The sequence below is a fragment of the Ciconia boyciana genome, chromosome 2 (genome assembly GCF_034638445.1).
Source record: "Ciconia boyciana chromosome 2, ASM3463844v1, whole genome shotgun sequence".
Lineage (NCBI taxonomy): Eukaryota > Metazoa > Chordata > Aves > Ciconiiformes > Ciconiidae > Ciconia > Ciconia boyciana.
Window position 1 is genome coordinate 54,524,121 of NC_132935.1, and position 24,563 is coordinate 54,548,683.

At 43.1% G+C, this 24,563-nt stretch overlaps 1 protein-coding gene and 1 long non-coding RNA gene across 2 annotated transcripts; one reads left to right on the forward strand and one right to left on the reverse strand.

Moving 5' to 3' along the window:
• Positions 1-12,641: 12,641 nt before the first annotated feature.
• On the reverse strand, positions 12,642-13,614 carry LOC140647743 (uncharacterized). The gene is made up of 2 exons (XR_012040948.1): positions 13,076-13,614; positions 12,642-12,965 (listed from the first exon to the last, which is right to left on the reverse strand). It is a non-coding gene; the product is annotated as an uncharacterized lncRNA (long non-coding RNA).
• TGIF1 (TGFB induced factor homeobox 1) lies at positions 13,452-23,353 on the forward strand. Its single transcript, XM_072852690.1, has 3 exons — positions 13,452-14,043; positions 20,753-20,979; positions 22,312-23,353. Exons 1-3 carry the CDS (start codon positions 13,467-13,469, stop codon positions 22,876-22,878), a joined length of 1,371 nt encoding a protein of 456 aa, XP_072708791.1. The 5' UTR covers positions 13,452-13,466; the 3' UTR covers positions 22,879-23,353.
• Positions 23,354-24,563: the final 1,210 nt, after the last annotated feature.

Here is a 24,563-nt window from a genome sequence, read left to right on the forward strand (position 1 = left end):
GCAACTGAACATATTACTGACTTCTTTGTGCTGGACCCTAGAAATTGAACTCTGACTAGGGCATAATTCAGACAAGCCAAGCTATTGGGTTAATATCTTTGCACAAAACTAACTTAACTGAGACAAATATTTGTTTTGGTGTGGTGGATTTTTGTTTATTTTGGGGTTTTTTTGTGGACAGAAATCAAGTAGACATCAGATTTGCTGTTAATAAGTCACTCATCATCTCTGCAATCACTGTAGTTACGCTTGTGGGTTTGTAACTGTAAGCAGCCCAACTTTGGCTTTACAAACACAAATGATCCATCAAATCTTTAAAAGGCCCAAATAGTTCCACAGGGAGTGAAACGCTCTTTCATGTTTACCTGCAGCTTTGTGCCTCATAGTTGAAATAGGATAATACAAACAAGACACAAACGCTGACCGCCTTTTCTCTCATGCTTGGGGCATTCAAAATTTCCCCCTTGGGTTTGTCACTGTCTAAGAGCATAACTGAACTCCTGTCAAAGCTTTTCCTTCTGCAGAGAGATTCAGGCCTTTACCCACTCAATCATTTTCATCAAGAACAAAGCATCTTTAAGACTTTTGCATTCTGTAAAATTTATCTGAAACTGGCCTACAACTTCTAAAGTTACCGAGGAACCCAGGCAGACAGCAGACAAGGGCAACACAATTGTGTAAACCTCCTTTCCTTAGGAATCCCGGCTAAAATTCCTGACCTGGTTCTTCTACAATGTTATGACTGCAACATTTCAAGGTTCATTTAGTGCCACTGGGTACCCTGTACTGCCTGCTCCTTAGAGGAAAAGTACTCGTTTGTTCCTAAGAGGAAATTCCATGCCAAAGCAGCACCAAACCCTGCCCTGCCCCTCAGAAGCCTTTACCCTGTTTTCTGACCAAGTCTTAGGACTACAGCTTCCCTGAGATAGGCCACAGAGACAGAGCACAGAAATTTTTTCGTTTCATCTCTATTCAGCTTCTACAAAGCTCATGGTTCCTGCTGCTTTCTTAGCTTTGAACAGGAGCAGTACATAATATTAAAGAACAGATGACCAGCCAACCCAGAAGCAGCTCTGACCAATCACATCTTTAAGGGCAGGTTTTCCCTATCCCTCTGCCCCACTTTTATTGAAATCCCTAAGTTCCAATGGCATTAGACGATGTTTCAAAACAGCATTAGGCACACTCGAGGCCCATCCAAACAACAAAAAAAAATGTACTGCCGTGATTTACAATGCATCAGGCAGTGACTCGTATAACCGGCTCCCCCGAGAGTTCTTTTGAAGTGTACATGAGTCAACAGACTGACAGCAAAGCACAATATGCCATCACCAGGCATTCACGGGCAGCCTCACTGTTTCTTCTGCGGCATGTCTCATTCTCCTGTCTCCATTATATCTCTTTTATATCTCCCTCTGGCTCTGTCAAAGCAAGTTACACTTTATTAATTTGCTGATCAGGTCCATTCATATTGCAGAAATTAAATTAATGAGAAGTGCAGCATCTTTGAACGCTAGCAGAACTAGAAGTTATAGTACCTTACCTCACTTAAGTCCATGCAATTTTTTCCATAAATCTGAACTAGGCCAAAGTCTCACTTCCAAACTCTAAGAGCATCTAAACACTAAGTATGGCTGCTTGAGTAATGCTGAGCCCCCCACCACAGAGAAGCTTATTTGTCCATGCAGTCTGCAGTCCCAGGTGGTCTTGTGTTTAACTCCACCAACACCTGCTTGCCTTTGTGATACCTTAAAGCTACTTCTGACATCAGGCCACCAACAAGCCTTATCTTATTTGTACTGAATTTTACACTTTCGAAGTATAATGGACATTTTTTACAGGGTCACTGTATTTCTGAAATAGCAGTTAAGAAGTTGTTTGGCCACTTCAAGGAAAGTGTATTGCTGAAAATAATCATCACCATGACTCTTAGCAGTTGTCATGCATAACACTGTGTTACGTGAACATGAAAGTCTGAAGTTGGCTTTGACAGTGAAGAGTAGTATGGCTATATTAGTGTGGTGTTTCATCAACACTAAGCCTTACATCTCAGCTAATTAGTGAAGCAGGAATGCCACAATGACAAGATCATACTGTTACCAGTGCTCAAAATTAATTTAGCATGACACGTGTCACTTCGACAGGACTTAAATTTTGGCCAGTCTACAGAGAACTTTTACAGAGGCATCTCATTTCCCAGCAGATGTCCGCACAACACACACACCAGAATGATCATTTCTGCTAGGCATTCCATTCACTAAGCCTTCCAAATATAATACTGTTACCAAATTTGCAAAATAGTATCTTCCATCTGCATATGTATTATTATTATTATAGTAAGACAACGAGGAATATTGATAAAATGCCATTGTCAAGAATCACAGTTGTATATCTAACAGATTGTGTGCATATTTACACACACGCAGATACACAGATGTATGCAAACAGTGCTTAATGTTCTCTGCTTTGTGTTCTCTTCTAAGATTTACACCAACAGTGAAGGTCACGACAGGTTACTACATTGTATATATATGTTCGTAAGTACATACCTATTCGTAAGCCCAGGACATACCTGTACGTATAGAACAAAACACCAGTCTGAAGTGCTCTGTATATTAACATGAGGCAGCAAAAAAAGATTAGACAAATGCACTCTGTGTTACTATTCTTCTCCTCTTAGATTGGTAGGATCTACCCATGAAATTAAATTTTGTTTTATTAGCAATGTTCATGCTTTCATACCAAGACTATAGATACATTAACTGTATTACTACAAAATAAAGCAAGAAACAGTACAGCACTGTAAGGAAGCAGCAGTTTTCTCTCAGTTTTTTATCTCCATAGCATAGAACAAGCCTTATTTAAACTTCTGCATTTAACAAAATACTGTGTAATACAGTGTCATTTAACATCCTTATTTGGAGTGAATAATAGCTGACAGAGTTTTAACCTTATACAATGTAAAGCTATTCCACTTCTAAAAAGCACACAATTTGAGAAATCATGTTTTGGAAGATGACAATTCCTACCACCAGATTAATTACCAAGCAACGAGTACTGTCTCTTACATAATCTGTCTCTCTCAAGTACATAGTTCAGTGTCTGTGTTAGAGATTCAGATTAAAACTTCAGTTTAAAGGGGGAAACTGGGGAAAAAAAGGGGGGGGGGGCCGCTAAATTTATTTCAGCATTTCTGACTTCTGTAACTGGAACACAGATTGTAAGCCTATGCATTGCATAAACTCCGCTTTTTCCCCAAAAATCTTCAAACTCTCAGTGAGGGTAAGTACTTAATGCCACTTTGGCCCTAGATTTCATGTCCGTTTCAGTGTTGTACATTACATACAAAGTTGCGTCTATCCAGTTATCACTGTTGACTAAAAGGCTCTTTATTCTAGAATGAGAAATAAGATTCCCCAGAAGCAGCTATTGCTCTGCTGCCCTCCTGACCAGCACTGCTCATGGCAACATGGCTCCTGCTAACCACATGATATGATCACACATGGCTGGGCACTTCTGTATTTTAGCATGAGTTAGGCATGTTATGTTAACCATGAACAGGTATAGGTTAACAATTTGACAGTATACAGTTATAGAGAGCTTTGTGTCCACTAGAGTTTACTGCAGGTATACATGATTTATCTAGTATTAAACCTGGCAGCAGTTTCTTTACAGAGAAATGAGTGAGAATGCATTAATTGGTTCAATATCAATTAGCTTTCAGTTAATGAGTCAAAAATAAATATGGGATTTTTGAAACTTTCAACATTTTCGTTTCATATTTAAGGCTGAAAAGGTTCCATCTTCAAAGGGGAAGTTACTCAGTCTTAAACTAACATGATTTAAGAACAGAAATGCTAGCCAGGACCTAGCTATATGCAGCTTGCTTAGATTTTGTGACTACAGGCACACTTGCAAGAGATTGAAACATATGTCAATCACCTGCCTTAACTGCACACAGGTAAGACAGACAATTAGCACCTTGTAAAGTTGTAAACGATTCAACACAAAGACTGAAAGTCATTCGAACTTGCTGTAGCCTTCTGTTTTCAGAACTTCTTTTCAGGACTAACCAGTTAAACAAACACCTCCACACCTGAGGTTTATCTCTGAACAGCTGAAGTCAGCTCCTCAGTCATCTGATGATCCTACATAAGACTGTTCGCATCCAGGTGATTCAATTCTAGCTCTTCAGGAGGCTAATGACCCTACTTAGACTTGTCAGGTTTTGTTACACCTCATAAAGGGTACAGAGGTAGGTATAAGAGATTCTAATATTTGCTGGTATTAGGATGGTAGCTCTCACTATACCTCTTAACTGCAATGGAAGGAGGAAAAACATAGATTTTAGCGTCTTAATAGTTAATGGATCAACATATGATTAACAGCTGTGTAAAGACTTACGTTTGCTCCATAAGGATGCACAGTTTGTTCATCTAGTTTCACTTCTGCCTTAAGTGTCCCGAGACCCCTTCTTATCAAGACATGAAATGTGCACACTATAGGTTTAGGCTGCTAATATACTCACTTTACACTGAGGATCCAAGCTCAACTACTTGCACCTTTAGTGTCTCCTAAGGCATTACCACAATTTCCCTGAGCTCCCAGAGCAGTTATCCCCCACTTCTCTGAAAGCACAATGTGGGTCTGCCTACTGCAGGACAAAGAACAATTAGCTATGACTCTTATCACCTAGCTAATTATGCAGGCCACCGAACACCCACGAAGTACCGTGAATGTCCCCATGATGTCAGGCATTTGAGATGACCATGTTTAAAGACTCCCGAAGAAGATCAAAATCATTAAGACTATCACAAAAATATTTACGTGAAGGACGGTTTGAGCATGTACACTCTAAAAACATCCGAATGCCCAAATCTTACAAATGCTTAGAATACACGCAGTTTTAGGGACTGCCTGTCATAATGCCATTCACTTGACATAAGTTAAGGCTTCTCACACTATTTTAAGTGTTGTCACAGGTCCCATACTGTGCCCAAGACAAATATTCATAGGGTCACTGTGTTTTGAGATCCATGAACCCTCATGCTCATTTTTGGACATTGTGAAAGATTACTTGGTGACAGGTTGCCTTAGGCCTTCACAAAACAAACTAGTTGTCTCAAGCTGCTTATGGACTGCCCAGAATACCCATATCTTTCAGTGCCATGTTCCAAAAATCCAATCCTGGGGATGCTCCTGGGTTACAGTTTACCCTTCACCAATACATCATAATTTAAAAAAAAACACAAAAAAAACCAAACCCACAAAAAAAAACACTACACAAAAAACCCGCCAAACCAAACCAAACCTTGAAAATTACAATTCTGTAGGCTGCATCATTTTACTTCAGCATTCACAAGAAATATCTTGATGTAGACAAAATACTTTTGTATAAAATGTCCTGTCTCACTTTTCTCATGGTGTCTACGTTCCTGCCTTTTTTTTTTTTTTTTTCTCTAAATGGACTATTTCTTTCAGTGAGCAGTAGCCCTTTCCCTACATCAGGTTGGATCCTATACACCCAAATGAAAGGCTGTCCTAAGAAGTGCTGGACTTGATGATCATGTGTAAGAAAAGCACACTACATAGAAGAGCAGAAAGCCCCACACAGACTCAGAAATGTCAGCACTACTGAACACAGATGACATGCATTCCTGTTTCTCTCCCCTGCTCAATCCTCCTTTATCTGCAAACCTTCAGGATTTGGATTTTAAAATCAAGCACCAACCTGTGACTTATTTTCTCCAGTACAAAAATACAGAGGGCGAGAGAGCAGAAGTCCTCATCCAGTTGCTGTGATCCTCCCCAAAAAAACCAACAAAACCTTGATGAAATTTATTTCCTTAGACTGTAACGCTCTCCTCGTCTCCTAATACTCACACTTGGATGGGCCACATGCAGGTTTAGGTGCCCTAAATCATTGGACAGGCAGTCCCAAATCATCACAACGTGCGTTTGCCTTTAGAAGACTAGGGCCTCAGGCTACGTCTAGGGTTTTATAGAAAGGTAGCCAACACCCATTACCTGTCACTTTAAAAACCTTACACGCCTTTTTCAGCAGTGAAAACTTAACTCTTTTCTTTAGTAATCAAACATCCTTTTCATGGCTCCACCCAGGTAAAAAGATCAGCTCACCAGTATCACCTGCAAGATAGATGCAGTAGTCCCTAATTCTACAAATTTGCTCCTTTAGGCTGGGCCTCTCAAGCAGGCACCGAATCTTTTCAGCTGCGTACTAAGTACATAAATGCTCAGCAAATAAAATAACATTAATAGCTTGCTTATATGTTCAATTGATGAAGCTGTGCCATAATGCTGTAAATTTGACTGGTCGCTCAAAATCTCTGTAACACATCTATAATATTGAAATAATATTCTGTTTGCACTTAAATATGTGAAAATTGCAGCTAAATTAGAATAATGTAAGCATTAATTTTAAATTGTATCACACCGAAGATTAATAAAACAATCACAGCAGCAAAAATAATAAAGTGGATGCAATACCTATAAAAGTACAAAGCTGACAACTTTGAAAATAAAGGTCCCAGCATATATTCAGAGCAGGTACAGCACAGACAGCAGTGAAAGCTTTTCTAAATTCAGTATACAGTGTTTAATTGTGGCCTGTCATAAAATACCACTACTTTCTACCTAGTCTGCATCCTTTTCAATCTTTGTTGAACATGAGGTTATATATCTGAATAGTTTTTTCTATACCTAATAAACAACATCCACCTTTATATTCTGCTAAAAAGGCATGGAAAATCAGCAGTCCCAGAAGGCATTCTTATTTCCTACATAAGCCTTCCACTCTAATAGCAGGAATGGCAGCAGTGCATCTTTAGCAATAACTTTCTATTTCCCAAAGTATTAAGGTGTGGTACCATTGCTTCCTTAGTTCACAGGAATAACAAGTATTCCAAGTTGGGTTTTTCTTACAAAGAAAACAAATTGTTATTTATTCTTATACCGATTAATATTTAGTGTAATAATAAGTAGTATATTTCATTCATTATGATTGCAGTTTTTGTCCTTCTGCAAGTCAAATTTAACCTTGTCCTGCAAGGACAGAAATAACTTTAGAGACACTGTTCCTGAAATATAATTCTTAAAAAACAAAACAAACTTTTAGTGTAGACTCAACCAAGCAAATACTTAGCTGACCATTAAGTTATTTTGTTTAGAGTAGACTACACTAAACAATAAAAGTGCCCAGATACAGTTATTAAGAAAGAGTTATTTCATTTTAAATTAACATTCTGCCCTGAAAACAATATCAGTTAACAAGTGTAGACATCTCTTAGGCTTTGTTTTTGTTGCTTTATATGGTGATTTCTGTACAATTAGATATAGTTTGCTGATGCAAAACCTTAAGCAGAGATAGGCATTCTAGTATTCGGTTAGTCAAGGTCAGCTAAGCAATGTCACTCTTGCTTAGGGCGCCTCGCAGTAAACCTCCTGCCTTGTCTTTGGTATGCACTAACCAGTCTGCAGTAAAAGCAAGTTAGGCATCCCACAATTAAAAAAAAAAAAACCAAAACAAACCACTAAAACCACTTTTTTTTTGTCAGCCATACCTGCTTTACTTGCTTAACTTCTTACAGATAAGCAAAAACTGATTACATAAATTGCAAAATTGCACCCACAGTTTCAAATTTCAGGAAAGAGGGATCTGTTTCCTTGCATGCCCCAAGTTCTTGAGCTAAGCTGAGGCTGTCAACGATCATGCCATTTGTCATGTTGATTTTGATACGCTCACTTGTGTGCCACAAAAGAAAACTGAGCCAGAGCCCCTCCTCTTAGACAAGAGAGCAAAACAGTTATGAGCCTGTGGTGGACAAAAATTATCATTTCTGCATGACTGGAAGGAATACGTGAGGTCTGTTCCTTGTCAAACTTGTACTTTATTTTGCGTTAAAACCTGAAAGTGAACACTATACTCCAAACAAGATTAAACCTATAATTCACTTTTTAAAATTTTACACAGTGGTCTGACTTCAAACTATGGAGAAGAAATTGCTTTTACATTAATGCAAGTTTCATAAACCACTCCCCAGAGTAGCTGCACAGCTTTTAGTCTCAGAGCGTGATTATGCCACTTATGAAGTTTCTGCATTGTCTTACGATCATAACTAACATTACTGTATGTACTTAAGTTGCCCCTATAGTAATCATAATATTCTATTTCCATATGCTTATATACTGAGGCACAGACATGGGGGAGGACTGTGTGGAGATGAGGGAGCAAGGGCTGGCACTGGGGAGAATTGAAGGGGGCCCCAGAGAAAGACTTGGCGTTAGAACCTGCTAGAGAAGCCATTGCTCCCCTTTGCCAGTAAATGTCTGGAAACCCCAGTGGCAAACAGGGATCACTCCTGTGGCTGATCCTCATCAGGAATGACAACTACTGCCTGTTACCTCGAGTCCATACTAAACTCCATGCTGAGAACCAAAAGGTTGCAAACCTGATGCTATACCAGACAGGAGCCAGTGTGATTCTACATGAGGAATTCCTGGGGCTTTTGTTCTTGTTTGATCTTCAATAACCACAAGAATGCCCACATAAAAAAAATTAAAAGCATGTTCAAGTTGCAGAGTCTATTATGCAGAAGTTCTGAAATCTTAGGATTGTCTTCACAACTTTGATTTACCCTTTTTGCCCTTGCACAAAGGTGGCAAAGTGAGCTCTAATTATGGGAGCACAGCTGGTTGGCATAATTTATTTAGATTTCCAAAAGGTTTTTGACAAGGTTCCATGCAAGGAGCTCCTGGAGAAACTAAGAAGATGCTAGGGGAAAAAGGCAAACGATTGCCATGAATGAATATCTGGCTGGAGCAAGAGAATCAAAGTGTAAGATTAAATGGTTGGTTTTTATTATGACAAAAGGTTAACAGCAGGGTGCTTCCAGGCCCTAGACTCAGTCCAGTGTTCTTGAATATATTAGACCAGTGAGAGGGGGAAAAATAGGGACAGGTAAAGAATAGTGAGGTGCCAGAGTCTGCAGCTATCAAAGATATATTTGGGAGAAGGGAGATTTGTGAGTAACTTCAGTGTGACTTCTGTTACATGAATGAACAATGCAATGACAACAGAAATTCAGCACTGCAACGAATATGAAACCGTGCACAAGAGAAACTTCAAACAAGCTATATAACCTCCAAAGTTGATAGAGCCCCGTCCTCAGTGTGTAGCAGCAGCCAAAGATAAAGCCTAACATGCTGGATTCCATAAGAAATAGGTCAGGGAGTAATAACAAATACATATATATTGTAATCAGAGGCATAACCTTGCTTAGAATACTGCATGCAGCATAAGTCACCTTTACTGAAAAATGGAATATTGTAGGACTAAATAGACTTGGGAGAGAACTAAGGCAATGATCAAAAGCTGGGAGTAATTCTCATAGGAAATGAGATTGAAAAGAGTGAAAAATTTTATCTCAGAAAGCAGATATGATGAAAGTATATAAAATAATGAATGGTACAGAGAAGGTAAAAAACAGGGACTTCTGTTTTCATTGTCTCAAAGTACAAGAGGATATTCAATGAAATAAATAGGCAAGAAAAAAATAAAAAGAAATGCATTTTTGTGTAATTCACAACTCAACGTGTTACTCTGCCACTGGCTGCCATTACAGAGTTTTAATGCTATAGAGATATTAACCATTTATACCAATATAAAGACCATCCAGCTATCTCAGTAACAAAATTTCAAGTTATCTTAAACTATTGTTCTAGTGCTTGTATCTAACTATTAAAGATCTGCATGGGACATTTGTGGGAAAATATTACCTCACATCTGCCTTCTGTAGCCTCTCCTTTTCCTCTGATACATCTGAGACTAGTCAATGTCATGGATAAGAAAAGGTGAAGAATGGGTGTGACCCACAGTAGCAATTCCTGTTTTTTTCCATAAATAGGACAGATTTATTCACTGGAAAAAACAGTTATTTGTTACATTGCTTTATTCGCACTGCCAAAGGTATGACCTGCTTAACTTACTGTGCGCTACTTAATTCTGTTCTGAATATAAAGGAATACATTTTCTCACAAACATTTCAATGGCATCTGTGCATTCCACAAAGATCAATAGGTTTATTTTCATAACACCCTATAAAGTGGGGAAAAAAAAATAATACTCTCCAGTTTATAAATGGGAAACTGGAACAACCAGGCTAAGATAACAAACATCCACAAGCCTGAGATGCCCAAGTCCTGATTTTCCAGAGTACTTCCTTTAAGAGTTTCTATACCTAAAGCATGGCCTTGGAGACTTCAGTAGTAGTTAGACAAACACAGCCCCAGCATCTCAAAGCAAAGCACTTGTAAAGTAAGGAACGTACAATTAGTCGCGCAAGATATCACACATGGTAGCGTGACAGGACAGAAACACGTGTGCATCACCACGGAACATTGATAAACCTAGAATACGGACAATCATTGAGTAAATTAAAATCTAGCCCCTCCAGTTTTATTTTGCTCCTTTCTTGGAATCCACTTTTACAAATACTTACAGCATGTCTATGCAGATGGGTCCAGACAGAGCTGAACTTGCTCTGACTAAACCAAGCTGTTCAGACCTGCTGGCACAGATGTATCTTGATGCACATGTATACCACTACTTACCCAAGGAGCTGCACAGATGCCAAAGTTGCTCAGTGAACAGCGTGGACTGCTTGTGATATGATTATTAGTGCTGATGCAGCTCCAGCAGATTAAGTAATACTAAAAGACACAGCCTCACCAACACACGAGGGGAAAAGAAAAACTGCGGAAAGTTATGTATTGTCTTCCATACCATCTACTTCTTCCTGCAACCAGCAGCCAATACCAACACCCATCATCAACTTATGGGCCACCAGGTTACTGCATTCATTGTAAAATCAGATTGCTCTGTTCCTTAGATTTGAGATCAGGACAGGTGAAAAAAATCACCTGCCCTCTCTTTAGATACAACTTTGTTTCAGGTGTGTTGAGGCTTTCCTGGTAGAGAAGGTTGTAGGGGTCTTCTTCCACCCACCCCACCACCTCGAACACATACCAAGAGTCTTCAAGTGGTAAAGGCGGCCAGAATTTGTAGACAGCCCCGAGGTATTGCCCAAGACAACAACTGCAAGGTGCACTGTACAAGCCCACTTTCTGTCTTTCCTAGTGGTCCCAACTATGGATACATGCCTCCATACTCGCATCCGTGGAGTAACTTGGCTCAAAAAAATGCCTCTCCATGCATTTTCTACCTGGGGAGCTAGGAATGAACACCCACTGGTCCACTGCCCACTCCTACTAGCTAAAAAGCTGCCACATGAAGTTGAAAGCAATCTTCTCCTAACATCCTTTGAGAAAATTCCTAGGAACCCACGTTCCAACAGAGCTAGAAAGGCTGTTTCTAACGCCTTTCTAGGCGTTAGAAAGCAAGCCTGAGCTCAGTGTGAAACTAAAACTTTATTTTTTCCCCTCATAAAAGTGACCTTGCCAAAGAAGGGGAAAAAAAACCTAAAAAAGAACAACCTAAACGAACCTCAAAAACAAAGCAAAACAAAAAAAAAGGGGGGGGGGAGGAAATAGTTTGTTTCACAAATTTGCTGGCAGTCCCAAGGACAATAAGCAAGTGTGAGGCAGCCTGGGCGGCATGGAGAAAGGGAAACCTCTTCAAATCCTTGACGTGTCTTTTGTTAACTTCCCGTAATTACTTTTCTGGCATGACCATGCCTGGACGCTCGAAACGCCAGTTTGAAGAGCCAGCCCTCACAGCTGGGAAGCAGGACTTTCAACAACAAAAACAAAACAGGGGAAAAAAAAAAAAAAATACGGCGGCGTGCGCGCACGCTCCCCCGCCCTGAGTCACCAATCCCACCGAGACGCAGCTCGCTTCTTCTCACGTTAAAGACACCCGCCCCTTAGCGAGCCTCGTCCTCCCGAGCTGCCGCCCCTGCCCGGGCGCGAACCGACCCGCACACAACCGAGAGGCGATACCGGCTCCGCGGCGGGAAAGCGGCCTGAAGGGCGCGCGCGGCTCCCTCCCCCCGCGGCCGGTTGGAGGGCGGTTGGTCGGCGGGTAACGGCCCGGCTCGCGCCGCCGCCGGGCGCTCAGTCAGCGTCGCGCGGCACAACCGCCCGCCTGACTCGGCGCTGGCCCGCGGCGCCGTGAGTCAGTGTGCCCGGCCCGGCCGGCTAACCTACAGCCAGACACGCCGGGTACCAGCGACCAGCCCCAACGGTCACCCAAAAGCGAGCCGCCTGCCCCGCAGCAGCCAACACTGGGGCCTTGTTAACTGACATGACTCACCAGCCGCCCTCCCCCGTTCCCCGTTCAGGATGTAACAGCTGTTTTATCTCCAGCAAGGTCGCTGTAATTACGCCACATAAAAATAGTTATAAGGTACTTGGGGAGGCTTTGCTGTTAAAACGCTGTTGCTTCCTCTTCTGCTGTGAATGCGTGTTTGTGTGGATGCCCGCACCGCCGAGCAGGAAGGTGGGGGAAGGAAGGAGCCCTGCTCTGCCGTAGGAATTCATTATTTCATCAGCCGTTTAAAGCGTTTGCTTCTCAACCCCCAGCGCCTGCCCCCGCTCCTCCTCGTCCGCAAACAGCCCAGCACGTGGCGGTGCAGGAGTAACACAAACACACACACTCCCGTGCATAAAAAGCACGCTACGGCCGCCCGCGTGTTTCGAGGCAAGGCAGCTTCTTTTACTTTCCACGCCAAAACCTTCGCGCGTGAAATTTCAGCCCGCAGTTCGGCATTCACCACTTTGAAGTACACGCCCGGCGCCGAAGGGCACCTCGCTTTGACAGGGGGCGGCGGGGGAGCGCCGGGACCCGCCGCCGAGGCCGCCCGTCTTCGGGGAGGGCTCTCCCCCCCGCTCGCTGGGAAGTCGGAGCGAGCCCTGCGCGAAGGAGCGGCTCGCCGTCCCGCGTTTCCCATCCCGGAGGAAAATAAACTGTTGCTGCAACACGTGCTCGCCTGAGAGAGATGAGTCAAGCTGTGAGACTTTTCTCTTTACAGCCATGAGCATGTGTCGCACCGAAATCCACCGGGCTGGGGGGGGGGGAAGAAAAACAACCTTTACGAACCGGTGTAAAAATAACCCCAGAAACGGGGCTCGCCTTCCCCCGCGGGAGGGGCTGGCCAGCGCCGGGCGGCCGGGGCTCGTTCAGTGCCATCGTGGGGGGACGGGACGGGGGACAGGAGACGAAGCAGTGCCCGCCGGGCCGCTGGGCAGCCGGGAGGAGGGCGCCGGTCTTTGGAGGGCTCCTTCTCCTGCCGTACGTACTCTCCTTTCTTCTCTCTATTCACGCGAAGGAGTGGGTGGTTCATCCGGCAGCAACAGGAGGAGGCTAGTCAAGGGCAGCTGTCAAAATCTTCCCCCCCCCCTTCCAGTTTAATGATCAAACGTCTGCCTGGAAGAAAGGCGAGGGAGTGGGAGGCACGGAGGGCTCCCCCCGCCGCCGTTGTTGTGTGTGCATGAGCGAGCGGGTACGGGCGGACCGACCCCCCCCCCACCGGCCCGTCCCTCCCCTCCCGTCTGACAGAGCCACAGCAGCCCGGGAGGGGAGGAGAGAGGAGGAGGAGGAGGAGGCAGCGCGGCAGCCGCGAGTGCCAGTGCAGCGCTGGGTTACTCTCCCGTACTCACTGCGGGAAGGTGGGGGAGGGCGGGCGCTGTGTACCTTTTCCTCCCGTGCCTTTCCTCACTTTAACAAGCCGGGGCCAATCGCCGGCAGAAGGGAACAAAGGGAAGGGGGGAGGGAAGCCCACCCCGGCAGCGGCCGCACCAGAAAACCCCCGGGGAGGCAGAGCCCTGCGGCTCCCGCTGACAGCAGCGCGGCCCCGGGCTGGGCGCCTGGATCCGCGCTCCGTGGTGGTGGTGGTGCTTCTTCTCCGCCGTCGTCCTCCTCCTCCTCGCCGAGTTTAAAGGGGGAGCGGCGTCCGGCAAAGGGAGAGAAACTTGGGTCGGCGAGCGGGTGCCCCTGGCTCCTGGTGTGCGGGGTGTCCGGCGGCAGCGGCGGCTCGGTCCTCGCGATCAAGATGAAAAGTAAAAAAGGTAGTTGTGATGGGGCGCGCTCGGCCGCCGGGAGAAAGCGGGGTGCCCTGCGCCTCTCCTCTCCCTACGGGAACGGCTTGGGGGGAAGCGGGGGGGGCTGTTCCCAAGCCAGACGGAGTCTGTTTTCCTTCTCTTCTCGGCCCTTTTCTCCCCAGTGTCCCGTGTCCCCCCCCCGGCCGAGCTCCCGTGGAAGATGGCAGTGGATGCTCCGCTCCCAGACAAAACATGCGGGGCTGTTGTTTGGAGGCGGCCGCCTCTCCGCGCCGCTGGCTCCTTGTCAAAAACATGTCCAGCCGCCCGCTTTGTGCCTCCGCGAAGTTTTGTTTTCGCTCCCTCCGCCGAGCCTCTGCCCCTTGCCCTCCGCTAAACCCCTTTTTGTCGCTTTTCTGCACCGAGCCCCGCCGTGCCGGTGACGGCGGGCGAGGGTGCGGGTCCTTTCCCCACTCGGGGTGAGGAAAGCGGGGCCGCCCGCAACTCCGAGCGCCGCGACCCGCGGGCGGCTGTCTGGCAACTCTTTGTTCGCGGCGGCGCGGGGGGAGCGGGCACGCCGGCCGGGGGCCTCGGCAGGAGGGTCTCGAACCTCAGCCGCGGCCGCGTTATTTTGCGGAAAGTTGGTGCCTTTTCCTTCCCTTTATCCTTTAAACAGGAAAAAAAAAACCGAACGAAGTTTCGACATAGTTAGGGTTAAAAGGAGGAAGACTTCTCTCCCCCCGAGGCTCTTTAAGTTTTCTTTGTGTTGATTTAGAAACAGACAAACTTTACAGCTAGAGGATTGTTACTCTTTGCGCTTGTGGTGCTTTAAGTGCCTTTAAATTGGAGCTTGGCCACAAAGACGCGGAACGTGATTTCAGATTTAACACATCTGCGCTGGCTGGAAAGAAGTTTATAGCAAAGCAGGATCTTTTCAGTTGCGATTTACCAGTCCGTAGTGGGGATGAAGGGTGTTTTGCATTCAAAGACCATTAAATTACCCAAAGTGGAGGGTTAGAGGGCAGCAGTGCGCATGTTCAGTACTCCGGAGTTGTGCTGTTTTTCCCCTACTACGCATTCCTGCGGCTCTATAGTAGAGCAGCCTCGCTCATTGTTAATATCCTTGGAACAATTAGTGCATAAGTAGTTCGTGAAATCATTGGGCTGCTGGAAACGTGATGTACTAATATGGTTTGTAGCCCTCGTAAGAAGCTTTGGACGTGCCATTTGTCGAAGAGGAGCACGCACAAAGGGAATTAAGGCACAAAGACGAAGTTTAAACAGCGGGCAGGGTGGTGGTGAAAAGCGAAGCGTTCGGAGTTCCCGCAGGAGCTGGGCGCACGGCGCGTTTCAGCCTGCTAGCCAACTGCACGGATTTTTAGATTACAACATGTGCTGCATACCAAGCTCAGCCGTCTGTGCCTAGAGACACTGACAGCATTGACTCGAGCATGTTTCAGTCGTCTTAGGTTGAGATTCTTAATCTTATTGCAAGCGGGTTCTTTCTTCTTTTTTATGGTTTAACTGAATTAATTTAGCTCAGTTATTTTTAGGACATTCCTGTGCTCCCTGTTTGCACAGCAGTGGTGAGCTGGTTTCCTGTCTGCTGTTGCTTCCATTGTTCAGACTTCTCTCCCCGAGGGCAGCTGCTGGTTGGTGAAATACCAAACTCCCTGCACTTTCAACTGTTGTTCTTGCCACCCCCAAAGTAAATGCGTGTGAAAAACGCTGACGTAGTTTCTAGGTATGCGTGTGTAGGGCTTTGTGTGTGTGTATGCGTGAGAGAGGGGGGGAAAGATCTTCTGCTTTGGGGATTGCGAGTCCCGGGCTGAAACAATGGAAACAATGAAAGGTGACAGGCGGGAGGGAGAACTTTTGAGAGGGGCCATGGGCCTGGGGTTTGCGTGGCAGAAATTAAAAGGTGAGGAGACAAAGACGGAAACTTTTAAAAAGATGTTAGGGCTAGGGTGCCTTTGTTTTATTAAAGGTTGGGCTTGTAGTTATTTGTGACCTCCTGGCATTTGAGGCTCATTCAAAAAGTTTCAAAGAGTGACTTTGTTACAGATTTCTTGCTTGCACTCCTAGAAAAATCCTGTTTAAAGAAAAAAAATGTATGGCATAGCCAAGACCGGCTGCTTTAGAAGCTATGAAGCTAAGTTGTGAAATGCAGAGGAAAACAAATAAGCTGGTTCCTCAATTATGAAGCCTATTCAGAGTAAAAAAAAAAAAAGTAGTTTTTTTTTTACTGTGGAAATTCCCTTCTGCATCCTTGTAGTTCTTGGTTACTTATGAATAATTTAAGCTAATTTATTTTTGTTGTTGGTTTTTAAATTCACATTAAATTTAGTTAGGTTTTTTTGTGTGTTGGATTTTTTGTTGTTTTTTTGGTTGTTATTGGTTTTCTTTTTTTTTTTCTTTAGCTAACAGGCTGTGGGTTAAAACCCCGAGGACTCTTCTGTGGATAGTTTCATTTACAAATAATAATGTGATAGCAATCACACCGAACATATTCAGATTGTTAATTAGCTGATTTAGAATACAGTCTCGCAAAGACAGAGGCATGTGCTCAAGTTTATACATGTGAGGAATCCTACTGAACTTGGTTACAACAGGATCGGGGCCTTAGATGGGAACTGGTTCTGTTTATCTGTGCTCATAAAAAAAAAAAAAAATCCGGCTTAAGAAAGTCAGAGAACCCTAAGGGGGTGGGGTGGGAGGTTTTCCGTAAGGTGATTTTTGTCCATCCCCTCTCTGGAGGGCAGAGATTGTTCCTTGTGGTATATTTTGTCCTGGTTTGAATAACAATTGGCTTCTGCCACTTCCTCTGTGAAGCTCTTCCTCGACACAATGGGATGGTTGTTTTTTGGTGGTTGGTTTTTTTTTTTTTTTTTCCTGATACACAGCCTAAATTTTTCATTCGCTTAACTTCCATTTAATTTGTATCGGCTTCTCTAAATACTTTGTCCTCCCCCTCAAAGCATTTCAGCATGCCTTCTTAAGTAGCAGTAGTTTATTTTGAAATCAACTTTAGTCATCACTGTACTTCTACTGAAGTTGTTTCAAGCTGTTAACGGTTGGGTGTTGAGCCTAGACTCGAGATCCTAGGTGTAATCTTCCCTGAGCTGATTACAGGAGGACCTGTGAAGTCTTTGGGCTGTGATACAATGCAGCAGTGCGTTCAATCATGTATATGACTTCAGCTGGGAAGCCAAGAGGATAAAGTAATTTATAAAGAAGGGATGCTGATCGTGTAGTTCTTGTGTCATTAATAGCGTGGACTGCTCATCTAAGTGGTGATGGCGGGAGTGGAGAACTGGGATTTGGTATTGTTTCCCAGATCTCTATGCAAATGAACTTGTGCTGCTTTAATTTAGTCCTGTAAAAGCAGTTTTTCTGTTTAGATTAAACATATTTAGGAAAAGACGTAAAATAACCTGGCACTAGCCTGCTTTTAAGGCGAAATAAATTAGTAGGTCAGCTGGGGCTGCTTGTCGTCTCCCCAAGCCTTTATTCTGGGTGTAAATAACAGTAAGCCAATGGTCCAGTTGTGGAGCCTAGCCAGAAGCCTTTTCAGTTGGGCCCTGTTAAAACAGGAAACCAGCAGCGAATAGCCTGATTACTAACAAGACGGAAAAACAAAGCTGGGTTGTAATCAGCAGGAATGCTTTAATGAAAACAGAGCCTTGACAGCAACAACGTGGCTCCTGCTCTAGTAAAAAATATCAGCTGGGGTAGTGCGAGATTTCTAGCCATGACTTCCTGTTGCTGCTCACTCTGTACCACGCCGGAGAGATCTGCCACAAGTTCAGAGGGCTGATCATCTATTTAAATGAGCTCATTTAAATGAAGAGAAGTTGTACTACACTGGGTTTCCTGCTTAACCAAAACCTGCTTTGTGTCACTAACTTACTGTGTCAATTAAGATGACACACTAAGCGAGCGGGTCAAAGGGCAGGCTCTGCTGTTGACTCATTTCTTGCTAGGTAGGTTACGGTTAGTCAGACGGCAACTTTTACTTCAGCAAAAGATCTTGTTTGCAAAATAGAGAAACGTTTTTATGCTGCTGGCTTTCAGACACTTTTTTTCCCCCCGGATGAAAAAGAGCAACAGTTCTAGAAGAAGTTTTGCTGTCGTCATTTTTCTCAAATTCGGAGAGGTGCCCGTGGAGTCTTTTAGCTGTGTGTTAGGTCTTGGGGAGGTTGTTCCAGATGGGGTGGTGCGTGTCTGGAGGAGTTCTTGTTTTGCCATGTAAATATGGCTCACAAACCATTAGATACCTAACTTTCTCATAGGAGTAGTTTCTTTGGCTTCTCTTCCCTCTTATTTCCAGCCCTCACTGTCTGCCTCTCCCTGTTTTCCAAGGTCCTGTCTTGCTGCCTATTATATTTAAAAACAAACAAAAAACCCAACCCACTGAAGTGCTGCAACACTTCTGGTTTCTGACAAACAAGAACAGCGCACTTGAAAACATTGTCTGAATAGTGTAGGCTAGTTTTAACTGGTTTTTAAATTCAGTTTTAAAAGGATGAGTTGCTTTGCAGAGCCATCGTGTTGTCTGTGCAGGATCTTTGTTCCAAGAAGTGCTCCTCATGGCTCCAGGAGGCCATTGTGCAAGGCATGTTCTCAGGTTAGGTTGCAAGCATGACAGCGCTTTCCGTGAAGCTATGACAAATATAAAGCCGTTTGCTCGGAATCATTTTAAAGCAAACTTGACATACTTTCTACATGAATTAAGAACTTGTTTACATAATTTGGAGTTTATCTTGTGTTGGCTATTTAAATATTGTCCTATTGTTCCTGTTCCATGACTGGATAATTTTTGTAGCTAATCATCACAGGAAAAATTTGGTATGTCAGTTTGGTGTTTGTCGGTTACATAAATCAGCAATTGGGAGAATGAAAACAATACTAAGTAAGTTACTAAAGTAACTACACCAGACAAATTGCAGATTGATCATCCTGCTGGGAATGCTTGCATGTCAAAAATAGGCATTGAAATTTGGACAACTTAAGCTAAATTTAAGGATGTTGGAGCTGTTCATAAATAGGGGAAAGAAAGAATAATTCACCATGTCAGCTTTGGCTGAAGTTTGAAAGTGTGGGGAGAGGTGTGTGTCCCCCTGCCAGGTACTAAGCAAAACTTGCACACACACCCCTTTTTCCATATTTTTTTTCTAAATGACGTTAATTCCTTCTATTTCTTTACTTACGGATATAACTATAGCTTTATATAGTTTTAAACTTTCACAGGCACACTTCTCATATTTTAGGGCTGACTTTGTTTCCTTACACAGAATTTTTGAACTATGGGTTGTTGCCCACATAAACATTTTACTTTTGACATTTAACTTGTTTCTACTAGTAAGGTTTTTAGTTTAGATGTTATGAATGAGCAAGTCCCGTCGTTGTTCCCCCGCCCCCCCCCAAGTTCAAAACACAGAAAGATTAAGGGCTTGTTTTCCTTCTATAGTTTCTAGAAATTGCTTCTGAAAGCCAGTATAATTTCACTTGAAATTAGTATTTAATTGTACTAGTTGAAAATGGGTGGTATGTTATTTGGATTTATATATAGTTTGTAAGATTCCCAAAATTTATGGTGAGCTTTACCTGGTGAGTATTTAAAGCATGGTTTTCTTTGTATTTTACAGTACTGTTTGTTTCCTCGGTGACTTTTATATCCTACCAAAGGAACAGAGTTGTAGTCTTCCTAACTTTGAATACTTGTTTGGGGTTTTTTGGTTTTGGGGTGTTTTTTTTTTATTTACATACCGTAGCTTCATGTTACTAGTAGTGTGGTGTATATATAAAGGGATAATCACATTTTGAAATCTGTTCCTTCCTTTGTGTTGAAGGAAAAAGGTATGCAGTTAACTTGTAAATCTGGAGCCTTTGTAGTAAATGTAGCACAGAGCACACATTTCCACAGATTAAAATATGAGATGAAAACTATGAAGTTGAAAAAAATAATCAAGATGCAAAGTGGTACATTTAAAACAAACAAACAAACCCAAACATTAAATGGTTGTGGTTCTTTGATATAGAAGTGCAATTAAATTACAGAAGTCCATCTCCTGATAAACAGGTGGACTCTTACATGAGTTAGGCACCTGGTTCTTTCTTTTTCCTGCACTTTTTTTTCTTCCTAAGTGAAAATCCACTCAGGGTTGGGGGCAGACACAATTTTTCCCTTTCTTCTTTTCTTGTTCCGTTAGTTTTTATTAATAGATCGGGAACGAGCTATTAATTTATAAAATCTACAAGCTCTCTCTCCCAGGAGGGAAGCATTGGCATGTAAAGAGGTAATTAAATAACCCATTGCTTGAGTTGAGTGTTTTAAGTTCTTGCTTATTGACCTTTTGCCCAGCCACTGGATAGTTATCCTTGAAGAAAAGTGTTGGATGCATACCATAGCAAGCAAATTTGGACAATATTGGCATTAGATTGAAGCTGTCTGATAACATGCAGCAGATAAAAGGTTGCCAGGGGAACAAGAAAATGAGGGTTTGTGGAGAAGAATTCCCCTAGGAACAGATCACTGGTGCTACTTTTTGTTCAGCTGACAGAAAAGCTACAGCTTGACAAGTTAACGCTACAGGACAAATCTCCTGTATAGGTGGCTATACCATGATTCATAGTAAAGACAGTTAATGTAATAAAAAGTGTCTGAACCAAAGAATGCTGGAGCTGAGTAGTTTACAGATTTAGGAGGCTGATTGTTCTTGTCTTCTTACAATTGTAGGTGTAGTTGCAATATCAGGCAGTGAAACGGAGGATGATGACACTATGGATGTCCCACTGGATCTTTCCTCATCTGCTGGCTCAGGCAAACGGAGGAGACGTGGCAACCTGCCCAAGGAGTCCGTGCAGATTCTTCGGGACTGGCTATATGAGCACCGATACAATGCTTACCCTTCAGAGCAAGAAAAAGCGCTGTTATCCCGACAGACACACCTTTCCACACTACAGGTATTCAAAAAAGTAGTTCTCGCTTAAAAAGGAGCTGTTTTCTGTTTCCTTCGTAATTTACCTGTGGTCTAGTCACTGATACAAATGTTTACACTGCATGTGAGATTCCCTTTTTTATTGTTACTGTCCTTCTGATGGCACTTGTAAGGAGAAATACAAATGAATTGTGTGTTATGATGAGCTTTGTTACTGGGAATAAAATTACTTCTCTGGGAGAACAGACAGTCATGAATTCAAGCATGCATGCTAATTTTTGCGGAATCAGGGCCCAAAAGACATAAAGTGTCTGTATAAGGTAGTTTATTGTGAGAAGAAGGTATTTATTTGTCAACAGAGGTTTTATGGTGATAGATACGCAGCTTAACATACAACTTTTCACTTCAAAAACTTCAACTTGAGGCTCACTCCTGTAGAACATGCACGTATATAATTATGTGTATGATGACTTCCAGTAAGATCAGTAGAGATCAGATAGAGCTACTCAAGTGTGTTTAGTATAGGTATGATGGGGCTTTTGTGTGTTTAGTTTGGATTCTCATCCCGGGATACCGCTGGCAGCTGCGAGGTCCCTTGGATGCATTGTTCTCATCTTCTGTGATCATCTTTGGTGGAACAGCCATTGACAGCTGCTGCTTTCCACCTCGTGGGAAGGTGGCTGCATGAGAAATTGGGTAAACCCTGGTTTGGTTTTGAGAGGTGCTAAATATAGAGTGCTCCTCTTGACTTCTGGGCTTTATTTTTCCAGATTAATTCGTTAGTACCAATTTCGTAATTGGCTATAAAGTTTCCTTAATGTAACTTCATAAAGAAAACCTCCTTTATGTAGTAAACAGAAAAAAGACGTTAAGCTATAAACTATCCTGTATCGCCCAGGAAACTGGTTTGATATTTAAACAAGGACAAACTTAAATGAGGTAATTCATGTTATGTCTGTCGACACAGTCAGTTGAACAAGGAAAATCAGTAACCATTTGTGGGAGGAGTGGCTCTCTTCAGAGAGAAAAGGTTTTCCTGTTGTTAATTAACCTAAGCTAGGGAACAATAGCTAATAGGTTAATGTGTGTGCACAGAGTTAAAAGCTAAACTCCTCTGTTAGTGCTAGCAGTCTTCAGATGTCCTGGGGCTTTCTGTAACAGGAGTGGGGAGCTGGGGGTAGAGCCCGGACAAGGGAAGGGCCTTTGCCAAGCATGTCAGAACTTGTCAGTAGGTCTCTCTTTTGTTCTGCAGTTAAGGAAACTGCTTGGAGGGATTCAGTAATCTAACCCAACGACTCTAATGGCACATAGTTGGAAATGAATGAAGGTAGAAATTAAGATGTCATTATATTCCCAGGTCTGCAACTGGTTTATCAATGCACGCCGCAGGCTTTTACCTGACATGCTGAGGAAGGATGGCAAAGACCCAAATCAGTTCACTATCTCGCGGCGAGGGACCAAGCTTCCCGAGGGTGGCCTGGTGGAGTCTTCCATCAGCACAAAGAACTACATTCCCCTGCTGGAGGAGACTGCCTTCCTTCCCGCTGCCGCACCGCTCGGCAAGACTGTGCCCTCTTCCAAGCCGGCTTCCCCGGGATCGGTCCTGGCTCGGCCGTCGGTGATTTGCCACACGACTGTGACTGCATTGAAAGATGCCCCTTTCCACTTTTGCCAGCCAGCTGACGTGGGCCAGACCACGGACCTGCAGCAGGCCCCGGCCAACAGCTTCACAGACAACTCCCTCTCCTACCATGAGGACGCATCTAAACTGGGACCTGGTGCAAATGCACAAAGTGGGCTCTTTAACACTCCTCCTCCAACCCCACCAGACCTTAACCAGGATTTTAGTGGATTTCAGCTACTGGTGGATGTTGCACTCAAAAGGGCGGCAGAGATGGAGTTGCAGGCAAAACTTATGGCCTAAATCCCCTTCCTTCTCCTTCCCCGTTTTGTTTTTCCAGGCAGGGATCTAACAGCTGTGTGGTTATTGCCACCCACACGATATCAAAAGACTTCACTGCATTATTATTATTTTTTTTTATTAATCTTATTTGCACAAGGGATTGCTGAAATGAAGCTTCCTGTCACTGAGATGGTCTTCAGTGGAATATGGTCATTCCAAGAATTATAAACTTAAAGCTACTGTAGAAAGAAAGGATTGTGTGTTTGTTTTTTTTTTTTTAAATGTTTTCTTTGTAGGTTTTTCATAATGTGAGATGGTTCCCAAGATCATGTGATTTGTTTTCGTTTCTTTCAGACTGTGCAATATCTAGTAATGATATAGAGTCTTCTTATCATTCCCATGCGGAACAGAATATACCGACACGCTGTCTAAAATAAATTTTCAATTTTTTTAACAATACGAACTTTGGATGATTATGCTTTTTTCCCATAATGTAATAAAATATTTTCTTTAAAAATGGATGCATACAGAGTATTTTGTTGAATACGAGCTTTGCAGAAAACACGGCTTTACTCTTGAAATAAATGGAAGTGAGAAATATTTTTGAGCTCACACTGACTGTTTGGTTTAGAGAGCTACACCAGCAGTTGGTGTTAACCAGATGTTTAAAGGAATGCTGAAAAGTGGGCCAGAAGTACCTGACTGTGTTCTGCTATGTTGAAATTTTTTAAAGGGGCCAAAGAGAGCTATGTAGGCAACTCTCATTAAATTTCAGGAGGATATCTTAGGTCTCTCTAAAGAGTTCCAGCTTTTGGCTCCTAGAAATACTTTAGGGCTGGGAGATGTGACAGCCCATGGGGAAGTTCTCCTGAAGATGAAATGAGGCCAGAAGAGGGGTTGGGATGAGTGTTCTTTGCAGGTCTTTGTGATACAGCTCCTAGACATCACTGGTGACAAATTTAGAGGGGGGAGGACAAGGGCTCCCACTCCTACTCTTCTTGGACTTGCAATGACAAGGCTTTGACTCAGTAATTCTAGTAGACTGAAATAGGAGAGACTGTATTGGGTTGAAATCTGAGTTCTGGGAGCCAGGTGTTGGTGAGATACTTAAACAGGTGGTTGACTGAGATTTAGAAGAGATCCCTGTTGTATTGGGGTGTATTCTGGCCAACAGAATCTAAGTTACCTTTCAGAAAAGGACTTTGGTATCAAAATGACTTACTACTGAAAAATGTGAAGACTTGCAGTTCGCATTTCAACTTATTTGAATGTCAATCACCAACCCTTATCCTTCCAACAACAGTGAAATAAGAGACCTCTAGGGGAAAAAATCAGTTCTGGCTAGTCCTTGAAAACAAACCAGTTGTCTGTTTGGGAGGCTGGGAAGGGCTTTGTGGAGCAGGATAGCTGATGAATTCAAGGATATTATGAGTAGAAGACTGCAATATTCAGACTGCAATGTGCATGTGTTTTGTTTTGCTGTGGCCTTCATCTTTTTTAGTGTCAGAAATACTCTTTATTTGTTCTCTGGAATACTCTTTGGAATTCTACTGAACTTCTGCCTTCTTTAACCTTCATGTTTAAAGTCAAAGATTATATTTTTAAAAAAAGGCAGAGGCAGATGGGAGGCAGATGTGGCTTACTCATGTCTGCATCAGCTTCAGTAACATAGAGTCATCCTAATATACTGTATGAATATAGAAAAT